This window comes from Scardinius erythrophthalmus (genome assembly GCF_964197995.2).
Source record: "Scardinius erythrophthalmus genome assembly, chromosome: 16".
Taxonomy (NCBI): domain Eukaryota; kingdom Metazoa; phylum Chordata; class Actinopteri; order Cypriniformes; family Leuciscidae; genus Scardinius; species Scardinius erythrophthalmus.
The window spans coordinates 32,945,828-32,970,868 of NC_138236.1; the positions used below are offsets into that span (position 1 = coordinate 32,945,828).

The 25,041-nt window shown below is 43.3% G+C and overlaps 1 protein-coding gene across 1 annotated transcript in view; it reads left to right on the forward strand.

Moving 5' to 3' along the window:
* Positions 1-624: 624 nt before the first annotated feature.
* LOC308704524 (NACHT, LRR and PYD domains-containing protein 3) overlaps positions 625-25,041 on the forward strand; it is a 41,610-nt gene continuing 17,193 nt past the window's right edge. The window contains 4 exon segments of the mRNA XM_081388895.1: positions 625-677; positions 1,525-1,646; positions 8,361-8,448; positions 18,850-18,960. Of these exon segments, the coding sequence (XP_081245021.1) occupies positions 8,378-8,448; positions 18,850-18,960 (182 nt within the window). The 5' untranslated portion in view covers positions 625-677; positions 1,525-1,646; positions 8,361-8,377.

Here is a 25,041-nt window from a genome sequence, read left to right on the forward strand (position 1 = left end):
AATACAAAATGGGAAAATATACAATCTTCTCACTTTCCCAAAACACTTCATAGGCCTACTTGCAATTTAAAGTTTGTGTTCTTTGAATTCAGTCAAAGGCCAATCTGTGGTGTTCAGATCCTCTATTGGTCATACATATTCTCATCATGCAAATTCAGGTCAGAGTTCCCCGATGCAGTGAAATACAAAACTTGTCTGCAGTTAGGTTACTAGACGTTTGCTCCATAGACTTTCCTTCAGCATACGGGAGACCGGACACACAAGCTCAAACTAAGAAGTTATGCATTTATTGTCATTTAGAGTCATCTAGTTTTGCTCACCACTAAAGTAAGTTCATCTGCACATTGCACTTTGTTATAGGAATTGCTCTTGTTACTTTAAGTTTAATAAACAGTTGTCTTTCTTGTCTAAGCCACATAGGGAAATCATTTAAATTATCCTATAAATGCATTTTAAAAATACTATTCAAAGCTAATCAATTTCCAAATGCAAAAGTAGCTGTTACTGTGCGCAAGAGTCTCGAATAAATGTTTAACTCTAAACGGGCACTTCAGCACATCGTCTTTAAATAGCATGCGCCTGCTTCTCAGAAAATAACTCCTCCCCGTTTGAATATAATGCAGCGCCACACACTATAAGTGAAAGTGAAAGTGCCAGTGCCGCGAGCCTACGTGTCGGTGAGTTAAAAAAAAAACACTGTTCATCTATTGAATCATTATTGGTTTAATCTATGCTAGATCACTAAACTACTATCCCCGCTGATGTTTTTATGTTAACCTGCAGCACTTTGGAGCACACTGCAGGAAAACGACATACGAAATAACATTCAGTAGCCTAATCTGTTTTTAAATAGGCCAACAATGTTGGTTAGGCTATATGTAGACTAAGAGTATTAGATCTTTCGATTGACGTGCATTTTGTAAAGATTAAATAAGTAGGCAACATATTGATAACATTTTTGCTGTAAATGATACGGAAAGAGGTGACCAGTACCCTCTTGTGTACAATGTTCAATAAATTAACCGAATAATTTAGAAATGCAGAGACGGGACCGTACCGCATTGATTTTATCAAGTTATATGCCTATAAAACGATTTATACAAAATGTAAAATAGGGTTTTCTTCATGCATGTCGCATTGAGAGACCAGAAATGATTACATAGGGTTATAACCAACAGTTTAACTTAATTGGCCTGTTAAGTTTAGTTTCACTATTAGTTTTCCCGTTCTTCTGTTCAGAGAGGTGACACCTGTCTTACAAATATATAGGCATAAATACCACAGTTAGTTATAGTATAGATAGAATATAGATAGAATATAGAAAATGGACTGTCTTAAAACTAACTGCGTTAAAATGTAAACCAAAACCAAATGCGTTAAAATGTTGGCATGGTCCAAGTGCCAGATCTACAGATTAGGTTTTGCCAGTACCTCTATTTTTACACTTATATATTTATTTTAGAAAGTAAATGTAGGCCTACTATACTTTACTTAATTGATATTTTCCCATTCCAATTATTGTAGGTTCCTTGTGGTCAGACGGACATTAGGGACACAGGCCTGCATAATATTTTGGAGAAAAATCACTAAATTTGCATAATGTCACATTTCAAAGGAAGTTGTTCCTAGTTGCCACATTATTGCAGGTGAGCTTTTTCCAACATCTTTCTATATTTTTTACATTACAGTTTTTCCCCCTCAAAACTGTGTGAAGAGTTTTCTTTTGTAACATTTCTTTACAAAACTAGAATGACAGTTCTCTATGGTTAATAATTCACGGTAGTTTATGTTACAGTCCATGATTACATAACAGTACAAAATATTCCAGTTCTATAGATGGTAAAGAAATTGAAAGTAACTATACAGTGAGTTCAGCTACATCTAATTGTTTTGATAGTTTTCCATTTTCTTTTTATATTTAGAATATTTTTCAATATGACATTATGGTTGAAATGTATTGAATTGCTTATTTTACTTTGTATTATTAGAATGTGTATGTTAAAACGTTTAAGTAATTAGATTGTTTTTAGATTTTTAATATATTTCAATATGATATTGTTGAAATTGATCAGCTTTGTATTATTAGAATGTGTATGTTAAAACATATAAGTAATTTGAATGAAATGTTTTTTTTTATGAAGGTAATATGATGTCATAAAGAATCTCATGCGCAGGGTAAGATTTGTGAAAGTGTACATAAGATTGCAAGCTTAAATTAAATTTGCATGCACAAGAGAATATTTGTAAAGGTGTAAATCGCCTTTCAAGTGTAAAAAAAAAAAATATTTGCAGCATTTTACTGTTATTTGTAAGTGTAATGCATGTATTGTGAAACTGCAGCTTCGTGCTAACGCAAAATAAATAGGATCTGTATTCTTCTGACTTCCATTTTTCCGCGCTTTTGGCACGTTTTTTTCTCACAAATACGGCCAAAAGCCCTGCAAGCCTGTGAACAGCAATTTGCAACCGAAAACAACAGAGTCAGGAACTGCAAAACAGATTAATTGCGTAAAATCAAACTTTGTGTAAAAAATAAGCTGTTTCAAATGTCTAAATGGCTTGTTGTGTGCATAGGGCAAAAAAGTTCCCGAAATAACGTACTCGGTTACTAACGTAACCTCGGTTCTCTCTAGAAGAGGGAACGAGTACTGCGTTTGAAAAACGCTACGGGAAAAGTCTCTTTTCACGAAACACTGAAGCAAAAATTATCCTTTAATTTTCATATATGTAAAACGCGTTGCGGCAGCAGCAGACAGCTGAAGCAAGACGGCTTGTCCGCTCATTGGCTGCTCTGCGGCAACTGCATAAGCCTATCGAGCGCAGGCTGATGCAACATCAGACCAATGAGGGCGCTTCGCGCCCTCCTCGCCACTTCCCGCCGAGACGGGCGTGGCTTACCTCTATAAAAGGAGCTCGAGAAGGCTGTTTCACTTGATTTTGATCGCCAAAGCGAACCAGAGTGAACCAAACGCACGGCAAGGGAACGCAGTACTCGTTCCCTCTTCCAGAGAGAACCGAGGTTACGTTAGTAACTGAGTACGTTCACTTACGAGAGTTCTCTCATACTGCGTTTGAAAAACGCTACGGGATCCCCTTGCAAAACGCCGTGCGTGCTGGGATAGAAACACTGATCACCGGAAGCTATTTCAGGCATACAGTGCATAATCACCAGATCGACTCACACAGAGTCAGGGAATAAGGGGGGGGCCTTAATTCCCTATACTGTAGCGTCCGCGGGCTTAACATGACCCCACAGGGAGAGTCTAAGACAGGAGGGGTTCCCTCCGTCCTTATATAGACATGTCCACAGACGCGAATATGACATCACATAGCCAGGGTAGGGAGCCTGCACTAATGTGGGAAAACGTGGGTCTTACACAGTTCTGCCCAGTATAGTCGGTAGCGCATTGCGCCTGTAAATAGATTACACCGACAAAAGCTTAGCCTGTAAGGCGGGAACCTCTAGGTTATAAAACCTGATAAATGTAGACGGAGAGGCCCAGCCTGCCTGCCGCCGTACATATATCCTGTAAGGAAATCCCGCTGGACCAAGCCCACGAGGAGGCAACGCCTCTCGTAGAGTGCGCTCTGACTCCCAACGGACATTGAATGCCCTTGGCAGTATAAGCCAGCGCTATGGCGTCAACTATCCATCTGGATAGACTTTGTTTCGAAACAGCCGTTCCTTTGGAACGTCCGCTGAACGAGACAAAGAGCTGCTCTGTCTGTCTAAAGGCAGCAGAGCGGGACATATAAGTTCTTAAAGCCCTAACAGGGCAAAGAAAACTCGAGTCCCCTTCCTCACTCGACGCCGGCAGGGCAGCCAGGGAAATAACCTGAGCCCGAAAAGGCGTGTTGAGGGATTTCGGCACATAGCCGTGCTTAGGTTTGAGTATGACTTTAGAGTCATTAGGACCAAACTCCAAGCACGTCGGGCTCACGGAGAGCGCGTGCAGATCGCCTATGCGCTTCACTGAAGCGAGAGCCATCAAAAACACTGTTTTGAAAGACAAATGTTTGAGGCTGATTGACTGGATAGGCTTGAAAGGAGCACCTTTCATGGCCGCCAGGACCGTAGAAAGGTCCCACATAGGGACTGAAAGAGGTCTGGGCGGATTCAGTCTCCTAGCTCCCCTGAGGAAGCGGATGACTAAATCATTCCTTCCCAGTGACTGACCCAGCGTTGAACCGGAGAACGCTGAAATAGCCGCCACATACACTTTGAGCGTGGAAGGGGATCTGCCCTTATCCAACAGCTCTTGTAGGAAGGAGAGAACCTCCGTTACCTCACATTCGAGGGGTGAAAGGCTCCGAGCTGTACACCAGCTGTAACGGTGCTACAAGCAGTACTGGGCATTTTGTTTTCCTGACCCGTTCCAACACCTGAGGCAGGAGGGAGACGGGGGGAAAAGCGTATAGCGGGCAGCGCGGCCACCTTTGGGACAGCGCGCTGTCGGTCTTTGAAAAGAATGCGGGGCAGTGAGCGTTTTCGTGGGACGCGAATAGGTCCATCTCCGCTTTGCCGAATCTCTCCCACAACAGCCGGACTGTTTGTGGGTGTAGAGACCATTCGCCCGTAGGAACGTTGTTCCTGGACAGTCTGTCCGCACCTGATTGGTACCAGCCGTTCGCCATCCAAGGCACCAGGGCTGTGACACAGTCCTGATCGACCTTGAGGCATAAATGACCGGACACCCACGCTCTGTGCGGAACCCGCGCTTTCAACCAGAACTGCAGCGGGCGCATATGGAGCAAGCCCAGCCGGAGAACTGACGATGCTGAGGCCATGAGACCCAGCATCCTTTGAAATTTTCTGAGCGGGGTGAAAGCGCCGCGGCGGAAAGACTTCGCCGCGCGCTGAATGTTCAGCACGCGCTGTGGCGACAGCCGCGCTGTCATGGACTGTGAGTCCAGAACTATACCCAGAAACGGAATCGTTTGACTGGGGTTCAGTGAACTCTTCGTCCAATTGACCGTGATACCAAGATTCTCGAGGTGATCGAGTAGAATGGCTCTGTGCTCTATGAGCTGAGATCGTGATTGGGCTAGGATCAACCAGTCGTCCAAATAGTTCAGCACTCGCATGCCTCTGAGTCTGAGAGGAGCGAGCGCTGCGTCCATGCATTTCGTAAATGTACGAGGTGCCAGGGACAAGCCGAAAGGCAGGACTGTATACTGGTATGTCTGACCCTCGAAGGCGAATCTCAAGAATCGCCTGTGATGTGACGCTATCTGTATTTGAAAATACGCGTCCTTCAGATCTATCGACATGAACCAGTCTTCCCGGCGAACATGCGCGAGAATTTTGCTGGTCGTGAGCATTTTGAAACGGCGTTTCACTAACACTCTGTTCAGTCGTCTTAGATCCAGAATGGGTCTGATACCGCCGTCCTTTTTGGGGACTAGAGAGTATCCGCTGTATGTCCCCTGTTCGCTTTGATCTCGGGGAATAAGCTCTATCGCCCCTTTGCTTATCAGTTTTGATATTTCGGCGCGAAGTAGGTGTGCTACTTTCAGCGGTACCGAAGTTTCGACGCGCGCTGTGAAGCGCGGAGGGCGTCGAAAAAACTGTAGCGAGAAGCCTCTCTTTATAATGCCTAAGACCCAGTCCGAAACCCCTGGAAGCGCTGCCCATGCATCTGCATGGTTGGCTTAGGGCCGGATACAGAGCGCGCTCTGTTCGCCGTGCGACAGAGGTGCTACGGGGCTCACAAACGTAGGCGTTATGCCTGCGGCATTTGAGGCGGAGGGCGCGCTTAATACAGCGGGCGGAGCGCTCGTCCTCGACCTTACAACAGTGCTTGGCTGAGTGAGGGAGGGCTGCGCGAGTCCCGTGGGACTCATGTGTGCGAGCAAATGTGGGCTGGGAGCGGACACATTTACTGCTTTGGGCGCGCTGCCTGTGTAAGCAGCGCGTGCGCTCATAGGTCTCATTTTTACAGAGAGCCTGTTATCTGATAGACATAGTGTTCGTAGGCACTGAATAGTGGGCACTTTTACTATGTGGGGAGCGCAATCGACCTGAGTCGATTTTATTTGCGCGAGCCCTAAGTGCAGGGCTGTGCTTGTGTGTAGGGATGGGCACTGAGAAGTGGGCATCGACACTACATTTATAGCACCATCGGCCGTGGCCGGGACACCAGAAATACCGTGAGTAAGTGTGGGCGCGGGAGAGCGGGCACAGTTACTGCAATGAGTTCACTGTCTGTCTGAGCAGAGTGAATGCACACAGGTTTCGTCTTTACAGAAACCACAAGGCATGCAGAACATAGTGTTTGTGGGCACTAGGCAGTGGGCACGTTCACTATGTTGCGTGCGTGATCGACCCGAGTCGAATATATGAGCGCGGGCCCTGTGTGAAGGGCTGTGCTAGTGTGTAGGGATGGGCACTAGCAGTGGGCATCTTCTCTACACATATAGCATCATCGGCCGTGCTCGTGGGCAGCAAAAAACACGTCTGCAGTTGTCTCTCGGGGAACAAACAGAGTGATTTGCATTCGGCGGCATAAATATTTTCTGCCGGCCGGCCTGGGGTTCGAACCTCCGATCCCCCGCGCGCAAGTCTAAGAATCTACCACTGGACCACAGTGAAGATACATAGACAAAGTCAGCGCGAGTATTATATCCGCCCTGGCGTTTGCTTGCAGGCATGTACCACGTGCTCGTGGGCAGCAAAAAACACGTCTGCAGTTGCCTCTCGGGGAACAAACAGAGTGATTTGCATTCGGCGGCATAAATATTTTCTGCCGGCCGGCCTGGGGTTCGAACCTCCGATCGATCTGCAATAATATTTCCAGTCGCCGAACAGGGAACTGAGAAATGTGAGAGAAAAGAGGTCAGACCGACCAATGGTGGGACTAAGAACACTCTTTTCTCCTTCGCCAGTGAATGACGCGTGCAGAGGCAGGGTAGCTTTTCTTGTAACGTAAAGAAAAACTAATCCCGCCATCCGCTTCCAGGAAGGGCAGCCTCGGAGGATGCCCGGTGAGTCCTTCGAGTCACCGTAGGCAATTGGCTCGGAGTGAGGGCGTTTCGCCGTCAGCGAGCGCGAGCGCTGCATGAAGGCATCTTGAAAAAGACGCAGCTCTTTTAGGGGTGTGTGTTGCAAAGCGAACACACACACACACACAAACACAAGAACAAGAATGTAAAGGATATGGCGTCGGAAAGCGCAGCAGGTACGGCGGTAGAAGGCGGCGTTGGCCAGCGGCTTCAAGGGCTCGTCCCGCTGAAGTGCTTGCATCAGACGACGCGTGCTTCCTCGTGATCCAGCGATGCGTGCGCTTCGCTGAAGAGATTAAAATCAAGTGAATCAGCCTTCTCGAGCTCCTTTTATAGAGGTAAGCCACGCCCGTCTCGGCGGGAAGTGGCGAGGAGGGCGCGAAGCGCCCTCATTGGTCTGATGTTGCATCAGCCTGCGCTCGATAGGCTTATGCAGTTGCCACAGAGCAGCCAATGAGCGGACAAGCCGTCTTGCTTCAGCTGTCTGCTGCTGCCGCAACGCGTTTTACATATATGAAAATTAAAGGATAATTTTTGCTTCAGTGTTTCGTGAAAAGAGACTTTTCCCGTAGCGTTTTTCAAACGCAGTACGAGAGAACTCTCTTAAGAGAACCCGATTTGTACAGTTGCGTCTTTCTTTTACCGTGCGCTTCCAATTTTGGCACGATTCTCTCACTCATTGAGTTATGCAAGCGCGAAGAGGAGGACGGGTCCACCTTATTCATGTTCTTCAACTGTACAAATCGGGTTATTTCGGGAACTTTTTTGCCCCATGCACACAACAAGCTATTTAGACATTTGCAACAGTTTATTTTTTTCACACAAAGTTTGATTTTACACAATTAATCTGTTTTGCAGTTCCTGACTGTTGTTTTCGGTTGCAAATTGCTGTTCACAGGCTTGCAGGGCTTTTGTCCGTATTTGTGCGAAAAAAAAACGTGGCAAAAGTGTAAGCGTGGAAAAATGGAAGTCAGAAGAATACAGATTCTATTTATTTTGCGTTAGCACGAAGCTGCAGTTTCAAAATACATGAATTACACTTACGAATAACAGTAAAATGCTGCAAATATTTTTTTCTTACACTTGAAAGGCGATTTACACCTTTACAAATCTTCTCTTGCGCATGCAAATTTAATTTACGCTTGCAATCTTATGTACACTTTCACAAATCTAACCCTGCGCATGCGATTCTTTATGACATCATATTACCTTCATAGTTTTTGTTGTTTTGTATGTTGGTTTCAAACAGGAGAATACCAAAATATGAACTTACAGTCAGAGTTCCATACACAAAATGGCAGCCAAAAAAAGTTTTGTTTTGGAAAATTGGAAAAAATTTAACATTTGTGTCTTGACAGGAGTCCATTAATTAAAAATGAGTGCTGGAGAGAATGATGATGGCTCTGTCCCTATGCGCAGTCCAGAAGAAGACCTTCACTCTGAACGGTGAGGACAATGAGAACGTCACATACATTTCAAGATCAATTATGCTTTGTATTGATTAATTGGCATTTATTTTAAAGATATCACAAATTCACACCTCACAAATGAGAGATGAATTAGAGACACTAATTTTTATGTAGGTGTAAGTGCGAGTGTGAATGTGTGGTTTGGTGCATGCAGTGAATGAATACAGTTGGTCACAGGCGATCCACACTTCCATCCAGAAGGGGGCGTGCGGTAATGCAACACTAATTGCTATTAGTAAAAAGTGTTGAAGATGAAGAGATGATCAATTGGTATGTTTACTTGTAATCTATCAACCAGTGTTTCAACTGCGGAAAGACTTCAATAAAAACAGCTTGAGAATAATATCTCACGTAGCATTACATTTACCTCAGGCATTTAGTGTCGACAGCAGGTTAGTTCGCTAGAGAAATTAACTCTAGAGAGAAGCATTTTGTATATGCACTATATTAGCTTACTCATTATATTTACTTAACCTGTTAGTAATGTATTGATCATTTAATGCAGGGTTTCTCAAACTCGGTCCTGGAGGGCCACTGTCCTACACAGTTTAGCTCCAACCCTGATCAAACACACCTAGCTGTGAGTTTCTAGTGATTCTGAAGACATTGATTAGCTTGCTCAGGTGTGTTTGATCAGGGTTGGAGCTAAACTGTGCAGGACAGTGGCCCTCCAGTACCGAGTTTGAGAAACCCTGATTTAATGTATGTTTAAATAAATTTGTCATGAAAACAAGTTATGACAGTAACTGTGTAAATTATTATATTTCAAAAATGAACTGGAGTAGAAAATGTACTTTATAATTAGATCTAGAAGTTGCCTCATGTGCAATTTACATGTTTTTATTTTTTTATTTGAGTGTTGATTATTATATCTAAAAATAAATGGCAACTGAATTTAACAAATTGTGCTCTTTTGTTAATTTTAACCTTTAATATTATAGTAATGTGTAAGTAAGGGCTCCCTTTATAATCTACAACATTAGCTAAGATATATATTTTATCCCTAAGAATTTTTTTTATAATAATTGAATTTATTTCAACACAGAGGCACATTTGTTAAGAAAAACAAAACACCATTAATAAAAAAGAAAGAAGCAATTTTTTGTTTAGTTTTCTCCCCCGTGCTGTACAGAACTGTGACTTCTAAATCGAGGTGCGTACCGAACCGTAATTTTTGTGTACCGGTACACCCCTAGTGTACAGTATGTCTGTGTGTTGGTCCTGGGATGGACTGGTCATTGGAGTGGACTGGAGTGTTTCCCTGCCTTTGACCCGAGACGCGGGGATTGCATACCTGTGACTCAAGACAAACGGTTTGGTAAATGGATGGATGGATGTACAAATTTTTCAAGCAAAACATCTGACTAAAAGAAGTTTGAAATGCTAAAACAATAGAGTAAACAACGCAGTCAGTATTGTGTTTGTAAGTGTTTGTTTGTGGTAAGTGGATGATGTTGCTAGTTAATGTGATTCTTTACACCTGTGGTTCCTCTGTTGGACACATGTTTGAATTCTCGTCTCGATTATGTATGTAACCCTCGTTCCCTGAAGGAGGGAACGGAGACATAGTCGGATGTACCATTCTGATTGAGATCACGCTAAGGGAGCCTGTCATCTTAAAATATTGTTAAAACGAGCCAATGCACATTGGCGTGCATGAATTGCATCTCGCGCTCTGCCCCGCAGTGCGGGTATAAACACGGAAGCGGATGCACACACCACTTGTTTTTCGCTGAGGAGCCGAGCGGAGTTCGGAGTCAGCGGTGGTCCAGCAATAGTTGGGTTACTTTTATTGTACCCGTAGGTAAATTTGTTTTACAGTGCAATGACATTCCATGGCATCCAGTACAAAAACACACAACACAGAACACTCCACAACACATAGGAACAAATAAGTAAATACTCATACTGAGTAATAGTGGCGACATGACTACGTCTCCGGTCCCTCCTTCAGGGAACGAGGGTTACATAAGTAACCGAGACGTTCCCTTTCAGTTCGGTCACGTTCGACGTAGTCAGACGTACCATACTGATTGGGATCCCCGTGAAAACGGCACTAGTGCTGCCACATTCCAGTGCCTAGACAAAAGCCTCTTGATCCTCCCGCATATTGAGGAGGAGATAGGACAGGGCTTAGGCCAGGAAAGTCACTCCTGTTCCACAAGACCACTGGGAAAGCGTTAACCTGTCCTTGGAAGGCATATGCTGCGAAGCCACATCCTACCCGTAGGGAGGTAACATTTGGAGAATAACACATATGGAGTGAGCGAATAGGGCAGTACAACATATGGAATGTCACTGAGGTGGATCCAGCCAATAACAGGGGGGAGACGCAACCGGTCAGTGACGGCAGAGCAGGCTCTGCCAAGGGAAGACACGGGCTCGCCGGAGGGAGCCGTACCATAGAAGAGTACACAAATGGGATACCCTTAGGGATCGCAACATATGAACCCAGCCTAGCACAAGTTCCACCAGTGCATACGAGTGGTAGGCCTAACACCGGACGCTCCGCCACGTCCAACGCTAAAGGGCTGTGGAGGAACTCAACAGAGTTCGGCTAACGGGGAACTCAACTGGAGCAAATGGTGCACGTATCGAGTCCATAGGAGGGGAATGGCGCAGCAAGCCGACACTACAAATTGGGCTAACAGTGAAGCTGGCTTCATGTGAAGGGAGCCCATGGAAAGCCACCGGCTCGATAACATAGGCTATTTTCCTAGCGAATGTGCTGGTGTCGTTGGCACAGCGCTACCTAGGTTGGCACAGTGCACCTTGGGTATAAACACACCAAGATGATGGCAAACACTTTGCAGTGGGCCAACCTCAGCATGGAAACAGCCTTCTCTTCTGCTGGTTTTTGTTACAGACAAGAGCTGGATGAGGTCCTGAGGCTTTGCATTCTGTCCTGTAAAACTGCAAGGCGGAAGGAACAGAGAAAAGCCAGGGCTGGGTCTACCTCCTCTGGCGCAGCTGCAGGCTCACCACCTGGTCCCGTCTTAAGAGAGAGGTATAGGAACTTTGGGCACGTATCCAAGCCGGGGTCTCAGATATTGTGAGAGTTGGCCGGCCTGAATTCCAGGCACGATTCGTTGACCGAAAATGTGTGCAGGTCCCCTACCTTCTCGAAAGAGGCAAGCAAGCAGGAGAACTGTTTCTTTAAAAACAGGATTTTTAACTCAGCTGCCTGCAGTGACTCAAGGGGACGTCTCTGAGTGCAGTAGCACCAGCGATAGGTCACAGGAAGGTATAGAGGGGGCGCAAGGCGGATTCAGTCTCGTTGCTCCCCTCAGGAACCCGACAATGAAGTTGTGCTTCCCTAAGGATTATATCCACTGCATCATGATGTGTGTTAAAATAAAGGCAACATACATTTTGAGGGTGGAGGGTGACAGCCCTCGCTCCGACCCATCTTGCAGGAAAGAAGCACAGAAGTGATCGAAACACCTTCGGGGGTCTTCCGTGGGAAGAACACCAACAACAAACAGGTTCCACTAAAGGTCGTAAGCAAGCCTCTTTACTTTTTAGAGGGAGCTCTCGCAGAAGTGATGGTATCTATGGTCATTTTAAAGTAGATAGCCGAACCTCCGCAATGAGACATGGAGTTTCCAGAGGTCTGCTGCGGGTGCCAATGGTGCCCTGTCCCTGAGATGTCTCAGAGGAAAGGGTCAAGAAGGGGCTGTCGAGAGGAGCATAAGTTCGGGGGAACGAGGTCCAGTTGGGCCATTACAGGGCAACTAAGAGACCTGCCCCATTTCCTTCCTGACTAACACAATGTTGTGCAAGAAGGCTCACTGGGGAAGCGCATTTTGCGTAGGCCCCATGGTCAGCTGTATTCAAAACTTTATTGTCATATGCACAGGAAACTGTCGTCACACAGTACATTGAAATTCTTATTCTGCGCATCCTCCTAGCAACATTAAACATCAATTATCAATTAAATTAAAATTAAATTAAACACCCTAAATAGCAAGTGACAAAAAAAAAAAAAAAAAAAAAAAAAGGATGTGGTGGATCATTTATTGCACCTCCCAGGATTAGAGGGCAATTTGCAGTGTTGGGGGGAGGGGCAGAGGGTAAGAACCATTCACAAGCCTGATGGCCTGTGGGTAAAAACTGTCTTTCAGTCTTGTCGTCCTCGCTTTCACACTTCTGTAGCGTCTTCCAGATGGTAGAAGTGCGAATAGGTTATGCTGTGGGTGACTACTGTCCTTAATGATGTTGTATGCCCTCCTGTTGACCCTGATCTGGTAGATCTTCTCCAGCGTTGTTAAAGCTGTTCCAGTGATGGTTTCGGCTGCTCTCACCACCTGTTGCAGAGCCTTACGGTCCCGTGCTGTATGCCAGTGTCTCTTTGTTTCAGGGGGTAAACTACTGGCAAGGGGACGAGTTCGGAGAGGCAACAGATGTAACTGTGCGGCCCCGAAGTGATCCCAAAAGAGCTGGACCGCCTGGGGATGGAGTCTCCACTCTCTTCGGCTACAGGCTGGCATGAGGCCTCGTGGGTGGCACGATTGAGCAGGTCGGAACTTAAAAGTGGAAGAACCAATCTCAGAAGCTTCTGACTCCATAGCAGGAGGTGGCGGGCGAGTTGTGACATACGAGGGAAGTGTATGAGCAACGGTCGCTATACTGAGCAGTGCAAGCTTGCTGAGCAGCTGCATCAAGCAAAGGAACTGCTAACAACTCGAGGCAATGGATGCCAATGCAGTGGGAGGTTCGCCCAGACACCCCCGTTTACTACATGCCTGTTATACGTGGCCCCTCGGCTGGTGATTAGCAGACACTTGTTCTAGGAGCGTTTTGGTCTGGAGAAGCAAAAGGTCTTAACACGGCTGAGAGTTTGGCAACAGGCTGGGTGTCGTTAACACACGGAGCGTGCCGCTCTGCCACAACCTCCTCAGGACTCGGTCATGAAGCCAGTGCTGAAGCGGTCATCATATGGAGGAAGCTGGTTATATGCGGCTGCGTCAACCATATGCCCCAGAAGCCTCTGAAAGTTTAAATGGAACCCCTTCTCACTTCTATGTAGCACCGTTCCTGGTGAGGAATGTAGAGTGTAGACCAAGTCCACCTCCAAACCGGAAAAGAGATCCTCAGTCCATGACCGAGTTTACTCTTCTCCAGTTGACCTGAAGACCCAACTGGCTATCTGGCACTCAAAGGGAGGGTCTTGTACTGCGACTTCGACCCCTCAATGCAAGGGCACAGGCATGGCCTACGTTGCGGAAGGGTAGAGATCTGAAGTACGCGTCCTTCAGGTCGAACGTTGCAGACCAATCTTGGGGATGGAGCATTGGAAATGCGTTTCTGTGTTTGTAACTTGAACGGAAGCTTGAAAAAGGGCCCAAATCAAGAGACACAGATCCAAGATGGTTGTAACTCACCTTTACTTGAGTACAATGAAGTGCAGCAACTTTCAGAAGTCGGTCTTCATATCGGCTGGAGGGACGGCTCAATTGCATCCTTCGCCAGTAGGAATGCGATGACCGCGTGAATGACAGACGCACATTCAGAAACACTGAAGTGTAACGAATGGCATCTTGAAAAAGATGCAAATGCACCCGTGTTGCTCTTTCAGGAAATGGGACCCATCACCAGTGCCGGAGCACACAGGGGAATGACCGCGGCAACACTGAACAGTGAACTGAAACAGTGAAGCACTCACTTTTCCGCCCTCTAATCAGCCATCAACAAACACAGAAATTTGATGCTGTTAAAACAGCAGTTGAGAGCTCAAAGCTCGCGATCACCACTACACTCGTGCTGTAGAACCATCAGGACTGCGAGAGTCTTCCTATAAGAACACCAACACATTCGCTTGTTGTAAACAACTGCACTCAATCAGAGACATTGACACCGATCGGCTCCGAAGCGAAAGACAAGTGGTGTGTGCATCCGCTTCCATGTTTATACCCGCGCTGTGGAGCGGAGCACGAGATGCAATTCACGCACGCCAATGTGCATTGGCTGATTTTAACAATACTCGAAGATAACAGGCTCCCTAAGCGTGATCCCAATCAGTACGGCACGTCCGACTACGTCGAACGTGACCGAACTGGAAGGGAACTGACTTCAAACATACACTAACAATCATCAATACACAAGCTGATTGAAACACACTTAGACTTTAACAGTTATAAAGAATGTTGATGCGTGTGAAGAGATAAGATCGTGCAGCATTTGAGACACACAAGAGACTTGCTTTGACATTTTTTACAGTTTAGCTATAGCACCATTGCTTTAATAATACACTTACAGGCAGACACCAGTACATGTGACCCTTAGCTTATACATGGTAAATTATTTGGTTAACACTTTACTTAAAGCTAGGGTAGGTAATCCTGTTCAGAAACACTTTTTTTTTACTGGGTGAAATGGTCCTTCCATCCTGAGAGTAGTCAATACATTATGTGTTCAGAAAAAGGAATGAAAACAATCAGACCTCTGTAGCAGCTGCAGGACAGTAAAAACTCTGACCAATCACTGCCACTCGGTCCGAGTGTAAAGAACCAATCAGATGCCTTCATGTCTCGTGCCTGCACCCCACTGCGTGCGCTGCCCTGCGTGCACTCATCACATGTCACCGTTCCCGGAAATATTCAGCTCACTCCACAGAGGCTGCGTCCGAAACCGCATACTCAATGAGTAGGTACTTATTTTCAATGAGTACTTAACGAGCGCTAAAAGAGTAGGTACTTTATAGCCAAATCTCGTTGAGTATGAATGCGAACCGGACATCTGCCATGTTGACGTTATCATGTGACCTACGACGCGTTATCACACGCGTTTAAGTAAAACTTAAAAGATTTGAACGACACGTTTAATTCATCTATCTGTAAATATTAATATTGATTAAACTTGCTCATTTTGAAGAAACTGCTGCCCATTTATTTTGTGAATACATTTAGGGTTGATTAAAGTTCTTATATTTAACCCTACTAATGTGACCCACCGTTTTATCCTTACAATATTATTTATTTTTATTACGAAATCCCAAAATGGTCATCTCTTGAATGTTGTTAATTTCTTTATTTTATATCCAAACATTTTTATCCACAAGCAAAAGTGGCTAACTTCTTTTTATTTTTCCTTTTTCTTGTTGAATTTAACTCTCGTTTCATCCCTCAGGCCTAGGCCTATAAAAAAAAATTTTTAAATGCATTTTTAAATGTATTAAAAATATATATTAAAATATTCAACCTTGTACTCTTATTTTTTCCTGTGTAAAAACTCTCATATTATGTATGCAAACCCATGATATATATATATATATATACACCTCATAACATCAGTAACTCAACAGCCCTACCTAGAACGGGTTTCCTCAGCATTTGTAATGTCTGCACAAAGGGCAGCTGTGCAAAGATTTGCCTTTGGAGAAAACTGTTGATTTTATACTCAAAAAAATTTAAGTATCATTAATATTAAAAATTAATATTACCCCAGAATGAATTGCATTGATATCCCACCCCAAAACATACAATAATAACAACGATAAATGCTGACCAATACTTAATTATATTACTTTTTACTGAAAATAGTAAAAAGTATATAGTGAACATATCTACATTTGCATTCAAACAATTAAATAAAGCATTAATTAAATAATTATATTGTATTTACTGACAACATAATAAAAATTATTAATAAATTAGTAAAAGAATGAATGAAAGTCACCATCACACAATAAACAAATGCATATACAAGTCAACACATGAAACAAAGCTTTATTGAAACTACAATCATGTATGTAGGCTGAAGGCGCTGAGGTTGTTGCGTGTTGTGTTGTGCTTCACAATCTGAGGCAATAAGGGCAGGTGGAGTGATGGAGGGACTCGTAAGGGCAGGTGGAGTGATGGAGGGACTCATGGCACCATCTCCAGGTTTCAGCTCTGGGCTCTTCATCCTCAGCACTCACACCAGCCTGCTGACATTTCAGATCCTAAAAACTGCACAAACATAACACAAAAGCAGTCATTTAACCACACAATGTCATTTGATTTCAGTATTATTTAGAAGACAAAACCACTTTTTTTTCACAAACGCCGCCATCATCTTCCCTTGCAGGTCCTGCTCCACCACAAAAGCTGTGCAGCAGATGCACAGAAATCAAGAATCAGAAAAGTGCTGTAATAGCTCTGTTTGAAATTACAATAATTAGTTATTGTTATTAATTTCTGTGGTATACTCACTCAAAGCCTTTGATGGCAGCATTCAGCTTCATGAGCCACTCTCCACCGGTTAAAAAACACATCTGTTCATCTGACCCTGTAACATCCAGACAAGATTCACATTACCTCTTTATGAGCTTGTTTTAACTTTTGAGCTTGTTTTAACTTTTTATCCAACATAAATGTTCCTCAATTTATCAACAGTAATGGACAAATAAAATAGATAACTTATGTTTATTACTTTATAGATTTGTTCTACATAATAGCACACATTCATCACTCAGATGTCTATTTCATGTTGTGATGTGCTCTTCTGCAATACTTACTGAAGATTTTCCTGTCAGAAGTAAATAGACATTTAAAATAAGCATCTTTAGGATGTATATGGTTAAATGTAAATCCACTTTAGAGACGTAACTTACGTGTCCTTACTGGAGCTCGCCTGTTAGCTAACGTTATACATAATAAAACGTGTTTTTACAGCAAAATCACAACTATACTATACTGTGTAACATCTTTACACCTTCAACAATTCAACAGTTTACTCTACAGTAGTTCAACACATGCAATTTTAACACAAGGACCCGTGTTTACTCACATTTGAAAGCACCCGCGTCGCTGATCTGACCCCAGCTCTTCAAAATCTGGGTTGAAGCAGTAAGCCATCCGGGAACTTCTCGCCTACTCTTTTATGAGTACTGAGGTTTCGGACATACTACTCCGTTCACGTACTGTTTTCCCCTACTATATAGTAGGAAAGTAGGAATATTCGGACGCACTATAAGTATATGTACGCCCGAATCTCGCGATAATTAGTACGTCACTCTGGTAATTCTCGCCTACTCTTTTATGGATACTAAGGATTCGGACATACTTATTCGCTCGCCTACTGCTTTTTCCATACTATATAGTAGGGAAGTATGCGGTTTCGGACGCAGCCAGAGTAAGCAGGAGTTTGCGGCACAATGGCTGAGAAAATGCAGCAAAAAGTACCAATGCCAGCTTTGCTACTTTGCTAAACTACTTCCTCGGACCCTGCCCGCACTCTTGAACGACCTCCTCTGCTTCGCCCTCGACCCCGAAGTGGACCTGTCCTCGAACCGACGATGCGGTACTTGTCACCGGAGTGTAACGTTAGTCCTCATCAGAGTCAACAATGTTTTCATCATGGAAACTCTTACATGCAAAACACCGTATATGTTATGACTCTTACACGAAATTCACCTTCATCACAGTTTAACTGATGGTAATGGAAAAACGTGTATCAATGCAACCTAGCTTTGCCTTATAAATATAGCTCGTTACCTATTAGCCTAAATATAGCTCGTTACCGAATCAAACAAAATATATTTTAAACTTTACCAGTATCGATATGCTAGCTTGATAGTGAGTACTAAAAGCCATCATATTTGTTTATATTCATAGTGATAAAGTTAGGTATTATTACATGTGATTCTGACATGATGTCACTGCATGCACTGCGCTCCTTCCTCTCCACTCGCCTCAGGTAAATAAATGCGTCTTCCAGCTGGGCCTGAGCGTTTGGCGTCGCGCGTTCATGTGTTTTGGGGGCGTGGCTTTGGAAGGAGCCCAGAAGGGAGGGGGTGGAGTGAATGGAAATAATGAGCTGTGTTTATTGCAGATTAAAAGGTCTACAGTCACTCAATTTTTATACTCTCTTTTTCAGAGTATATACATTTTAATTATGTATTGGTATATAAAGACAGTTTAAACAAATTTGGAATGTTTTTTTTTTAGAAAAATCTTACCTACCCTAGCTTTAAAGCATTTATGTATAATGCATTATATCTTTAATAAATAATTGAAACCATAGTTAAAATGCATCATAATATTTGCATATTCCTTGTAAAATTGGTTGTTTATATTTTAAATGCTATATACTTTCGAAAGGTGTAACAATGAATAGATAAGTATTGCACGTGTTATAATTGTGGTTAAACTTATTAATGAAACCATAGAATGCATTATAAGGTGCATTACAACAAGGCATAAATTAATGCATTAAAAATACTTTTATAATGCATTATATATAAAGGCTTTAAATATAGTGTTACCATTATCTGTTTAAAGAGCATGAAGATACAATTTATTATTTATTACATTTTATTGAGATATAGAAAAAAAACTTAGTAGTGGTTTATTTGTGACAAATATTCAGTCCACAGTTTTTTTCCTCCCCTACTTAGAACCAAACAGCAGGGATCAGACACACCAACATCACATCTGTCTCTGGAGAGTGACAGATCAATCCCTCTACCACTGAACTTCAGTGGTGAAGCACAGAGAAATACAGAAAGGTTTGATATAATGAAAAGTTTACAGTTAACTTGAAAAAAGGAAGTGTGTGTATATATATATATATATATATATATATATACATATATACATATATATATATATATATATATATACATATATATACATATATATATATACATATATATATATATATATATATATATACATATACATAAAGACTTTGGTTCCAAAATGCGATAAACTTTTTTAAAAGTTTTTAAAAAAATTTAAAGTTCCCGCAAAAAACAGTATTGTATAGGGTCAGTATAAGTAAATTTTTAATTTTACGTAAAATGTGACATCCGCCGTGTTATTCTGTCATGTTTTGTCCCTTTCTTTCCAAACGCCAGTCTCCCTTCTCTGCAGAATGCGATAAATACGCTCAACCAATCACAGCGTACCATTCCACGCATTGTAAACAGTAACGGCGGTGCTTTGAATTGTTGTGGCAAAAAATTCTTGAACATCATCATCACTGTGTAAGAGACACTCTGAATCCAATTGTCTTTTAAAAGTATTTATTCTTGCAAGAAGACCCAGTTGCCGTACAGAAGTCACAAGTACAATCTGTGAAGCAAGGGCGACGAGGGAGGGAGGGCAGAGCAGCCTTTATACCTTTGTCTCAAGGTTTCCTGCTCACAGGCTCTTATCTAAAAAAGGGAAGGTTTCTCTGCTAGTGATCTAATCCTGCTGAGTTTATTCTTACAAACTCACAAGTTCTAAATTGGATGACCTCTGACCATAGGGGTCAGAGGTCCCTTTTCAATCTGCCTCCTCCTGACGTCTCACCTGTTTCCCAGTGTTTAAAAACACACACACATTAGTCATAAGTTGGTAGACCGCGTACAGTCCAGCAAAGGGTCATTTTAATGTCTTACTGAAAATAAATGAAAATCAATACTGTAAATCAATGAAAATCAATATTTTCCATTACAGAATACACCCGGCAACCTAGTTTTCCTTATCTACTTTTAGTAGGGAGGTTAAGGCCAAAAAATAGGCCTTTGACTTCAAGTCATGATGCAAAGGTCGCCTTTGGTATGGAAGTACCTTAGGGTCATACAAATAAATTTATCCTAAGACACAAGTGAGATCATACTTTGTATCAGAAATAAACAGGTTTTTTCAAAAATGGGCCGAAAATACTCTAGAGCCCATATCTTTGCTTCTGTTATCACTATAATGACAAATTTGGTGTCAAAGTGTACATTTTTGGGGTCAAGGAATCCAATAAAATTGGTTTCAAGTTTAAAAAAACTAAAATTTTCCCCATACCATGACAATTGGGGGTAAATATGCACATTTCACATAAAAATTGTGTCATCAGAGTGACTTTACTTATCTTTTCCTTCAAAAACTTTAATTTTGTATTTAAGTAGTGCAGCTACTTCTGTACATTACATTTGTCCTAAGTAGCATGAGATTTCGACCAGTCAGGAGTAGTCTATAGCAAATCAGTTCCTGCAACAACACATCCCATCTGCACCAGGAGCTGTGACAGCTGTTGAAGGTCAGAGGTGACAGGTTAACACTTTGAGGTTCGTATGACTTTCTCATTAAATAGAAAAATGCTTTTAATGTTAGATAACTAGTAACTAGCTAGCTAGTAACTAGTTAGCTTCATTATAACTAGGTCACTAGTAACTAGTTAGCTTCATCATAACTAGCTAGTGACTAGTTTGTGTCATTTTTATTGAAGCAAGCACATAGCCTACATGTTGCTAGCTAGTTAGTTAGCTTCATTATTTGATAGATTTTTACTTTTGCGAATGCTTGTTAATGCTCATATTATCTCTCTTATGATGTTAAAGCAACTTCATTTCTTTTTTCAGATTAGCCATAATGGAATGCCGTGACTGGAGTTTATGCTTCCTAAATCAGTCCGCCCTAAAGATTGAAAAAACATTAGATCGCTCTTAACCCTCTGGGGTCTGAGGGGTTTTAGGGGTCCTTGAGATGTTCTGACATGCCCTGACATTTGTGCTTTTTTCAGTTGCTTATAAACATATTAATGGCAAAGGTGTAAATTCACTCTATTTAGCACAAACAGGGCTACCATAATATGTGAACAACTTGCATGTACATGTTTGTATTTTTGATAGAATAATGTTTATGCATGGTTTTTTCAAAAACAAAAAACCAAAGTTTCTGAAATAAGGCCATAAAACACATTCTAAATATATGTAAATAAGACTTTTGACTAATGGATGACGTTGCCTAGAATTTTTTCTTCAAAATTATGTGAAAATCATCCTGCCTAATCATTCACATAACACAATACATTGATTTAAATCTTGTAAAACACTTTTTGTTTGGAAAGGCCATATGCGGGTGGGCGTGATTCACACCTGCGGAGTCAATGGAGCCCGCATAATGAGGCTGCATACGTAATGAGCCTTTCATTCAGGTGTGTGACTGAGCCACAAGAATGCAAGGACAATATATAACTGGTTTGTTGTTTTTTTCCACAAATTTTGCTTGCAAATTGTACAATATCCCAGGTAAACATTTCTAGTAATTGTGCAGTTAATTGTTCTCATACTGTATTTTCAGATTTGGAATATATTCTCTTCCCAAATGTGTCACTAATAAAGCATAATAAAATTATTTAAAGAGAAGGCTTATAATGACCTTTTAGATTTTGTTTACATCTATCCTTATATATATATATATATATATATAATTTTTTTTTTTTTTTTTTTAAGGTTATACAATTACAACAACATTTAAAATTGTAACAATATTTCCAGTGTAATCTTTCTTTGTATTCGCGATTCATATTAAAACAGTATTTTTGCCAGCTGTAGTAGCTCCACAACAGCGCACATCTGTGCGTTCATTCATTCATAGAAACGCGATTCATATTTAAACAGTATTTTTGCCAGCTGTAGTAGCTCCACAACAGCACGCATCTGTGCGTTCGTTCGTTCATTCATTCATTCATACACAGAAACGCGATTAATATTTAAACAGTATTTTTGCCAGCTGTAGTAGCTCCACAACAGCACGCATCTGTGCGTTCATTCATTCCGATTAGAACAAAGCAAACAGAACTGACCTAATTCCTCAGCGGGATCCGTTTGCTCCTTGAAATGATACTTCCAGAACTTCTGAGGTAAATTTTTGCAGGATTATTATCAAGATAGTATTATTCCTCACAGCATCGTAAAGTACATAAGTCTGAAAGTGAACTCGCGGTGTGTGTTATCCAGCTGATGTGGGCGTTTCACAGGTTTGTTTGGATCGCCTCACATTTGCGTTTGAATAGCGCGCGCTCTCCGTGAGCGGAGCACATTAAAACCTAATTAGCTGAGATGAGAACGACTGACATCTCTCTCTTTGCATACATATTACATAAACTGTGAATATTTGTTTTTTATAAAAAATGACTTCATTTAAAAGAAGAGAATTCAAGCTTCATGCTGTGTGACTGTATGCATGTTTGACTGAGTATTCGCTGAGTTACAGTTTATTTTCGGACGCGTTTCAGAATTGACTTCACTGACGGAGAGTAGGCAGAACTCGCATCATGTTTATTTTTCTTTATTTGGCGAAAAGCACAACACTTTGTTTTTATTATGAGCATACACAAAAAAAATACACACTAAACAGGATCGATTGATGTATAACACAAGCATATAAGATAAAAATTAATATTTTTATTTTATTTATTTTTTGCACTCATACGGAAAAAAACGAGCCGCCGACCTCAGGGGGTTAAACCGAGGACCGTGACGTCGCCCGGTATGGCGCAGCCGGGGCCCCACCCTTAAGCCTGGCCCGGGGTTGGGGCTCGTATGCGGGACCACGGGACCGGGACCGTAAGGGGTCAGTGCTGAGAGGATCGGGCGGCAGTCGAAGGCGGGGGCCTCGACAACCCGATCCCTGGACACGGAAGCTAGCTCTAGGGACGTAGAACGTCACCTCGCTGGCGGGGAAGGAGCCTGAGGTTGTGCGTGAGGTTGAGAGGGGTTCCGACTAGAGATAGTCGGGATCACCTCTACGCACGGCTTGGGCTCTGGAACCACACTCCTCGAGAGAGGATGGACTCTTCACCACTCTGGAGTTGCCCATGGTGAGAGGCGGCGGGCTGGTGTGGGTTTGCTTATAGCCCCCCAGCTCAGCCGCCATGTGTTGGAGTTCACCCCGGTGAACGAGAGGGTCGTTTCCCTGTGCCTTCGGGTCGGGGATAGGTCTCTCACTATCGTGTGCGCCTACGGGGCGAACGGCAGTGCAGAGTACCCGGCCTTCTTGGGGTCTCTGGGAGGGGTGCTGAAAAGTGCTCCAACTGGGGACTCCGTCGTTCTACTGGGGGACTTCAATGCCCACGTGGGCAGCGGCAGTGACCCCTGATCTGAACCTGAGTGGTGTTCAGTTATTGGACTTCTGTGCTAGTTACAGTTTGTCCATAACGAACACCATGTTCAAGCATAAGGGTGTCCATCAGTGCACGTGGCACCAGGACACCCTAGGCCGTAGGTCGATGATCGACTTTGTGGTCATTTCATCTGACCTGCGGTCGTATGTCTTGGACACTCGGGTAAAGAGAGGGGTGGAGCTGTCAACTGATCACCACCTGGTGGTGAGTTGGATCTGATGGCGGGGAGGAATCTGGACAGACTCGGCAGACCCAAGCGTACTGTGAGGGTCTGCTGGGAATGTTTGACCGAGTCTCCTGTCAGAGAGATCTTCAACTCCCACCTCCGGTGGAGCTTCGACCAGATCCCGAGGGAGGCTGGAGATATTGAGTCCGAGTGGAACATGTTCTCCACCTCCATTGTCGAAGCGGCCGCTCGGAGCTGTGGCCGTAAGGTCTCAGGTGCCTGTCGAGGCGGAAATCCCCGAACCCGGTGGTGGACACCGGAAGTAAGGGATGCCGTCAAGCTGAAGAAGGAGTCCTATCGGGCCTGGTTAGCTTGCGGGACTCCTGGTGCATGTTGGACTCCGGCAGGGCTGCCCTTTGTCGCCGGTTCTGTTCAGAATTTTTATGGACAGAATTTCTAGGCGCAGCCAGGGGCCAGAGGGTGTCAGGTTTGGTGACAACACAATTTCGTCTCTGCTCTTTGCAGATGATGTTGTCGTGTTGGCCTCATCAAACCAGGACCTTCAGCATGCACTGAAGGACGGTTTGAAGGGACGGTTTGCAGCCGAGTGTGAAGCGGCTGGGATGAGAATCAACACCTCTAAATCCGAGGCCGGAAAAGGGTGGCTTGCCCACTTCAGGTTGGTGGAGAGTTCCTGCCTGTGGAGGAGTTTAAGTATCTTGGGGTTTTGTTCACGAGTGAGGGAAGGATGGAACGGGAGATTGACAGATGGATCTGTGCAGCTTTTGCAGTAATATAAGCGGAAGAAGATGGATGGATGGATGGATGGATGGATAGATCCCTCTTCATCATTCAAACTGAGAAACAATCCTGAAAGATTGCAATCATGTTACAAAGAAGCTTTAGATAACATCCAGGAGCTGAAGGCATTAGGGGATCTGCCTGAGTTTATAGTGGACATTAGTGGTGGTAGTCAGGATGTAGTTCAGCTGATGATTCAAAATCCTATGGTGTGGCACAAAAGCTGCAGAAATGCGATTGATAAACAAAAAGTTGAGAGAGCAAGAAAAAGAAAAAAGCATGAAGAGTCTGTGAGTCCAGTAAAAACATGGCGCATGAGTGACAAGTCCACCACAATCGCTTTACCCAGATCCTCAACATCATCACGTGAACCATTCGATAAACTGTGTCTCTTCTGTGGTGAAGTGGGCAAAAAAAAGGAACTGAGGAGGGCTGCCACCCTTGGCTTGGATAGAAAAGTGAAAGAATGTGCTCAGGTGGTGGGTGACAGGCATCTATTGGCTGAACTAGCTGCTGGTGACATGGTTGCTATTAATGCTGTTTATCATCGTGCATGCCTGACTAGGCTCTATAGAAAAGCAGAAACTGTTGGATGTGACTCAACTGAAAGTAATGCAACTCAGGTCATCAGAGCACATGTCCTCAATGAGTTACTCGAATACATCGAGGACTATCGTTGCTCAGGGGAATCACTGGCAATGTCTGACTTGACAGCCCTCTATGACGAGCGCATTG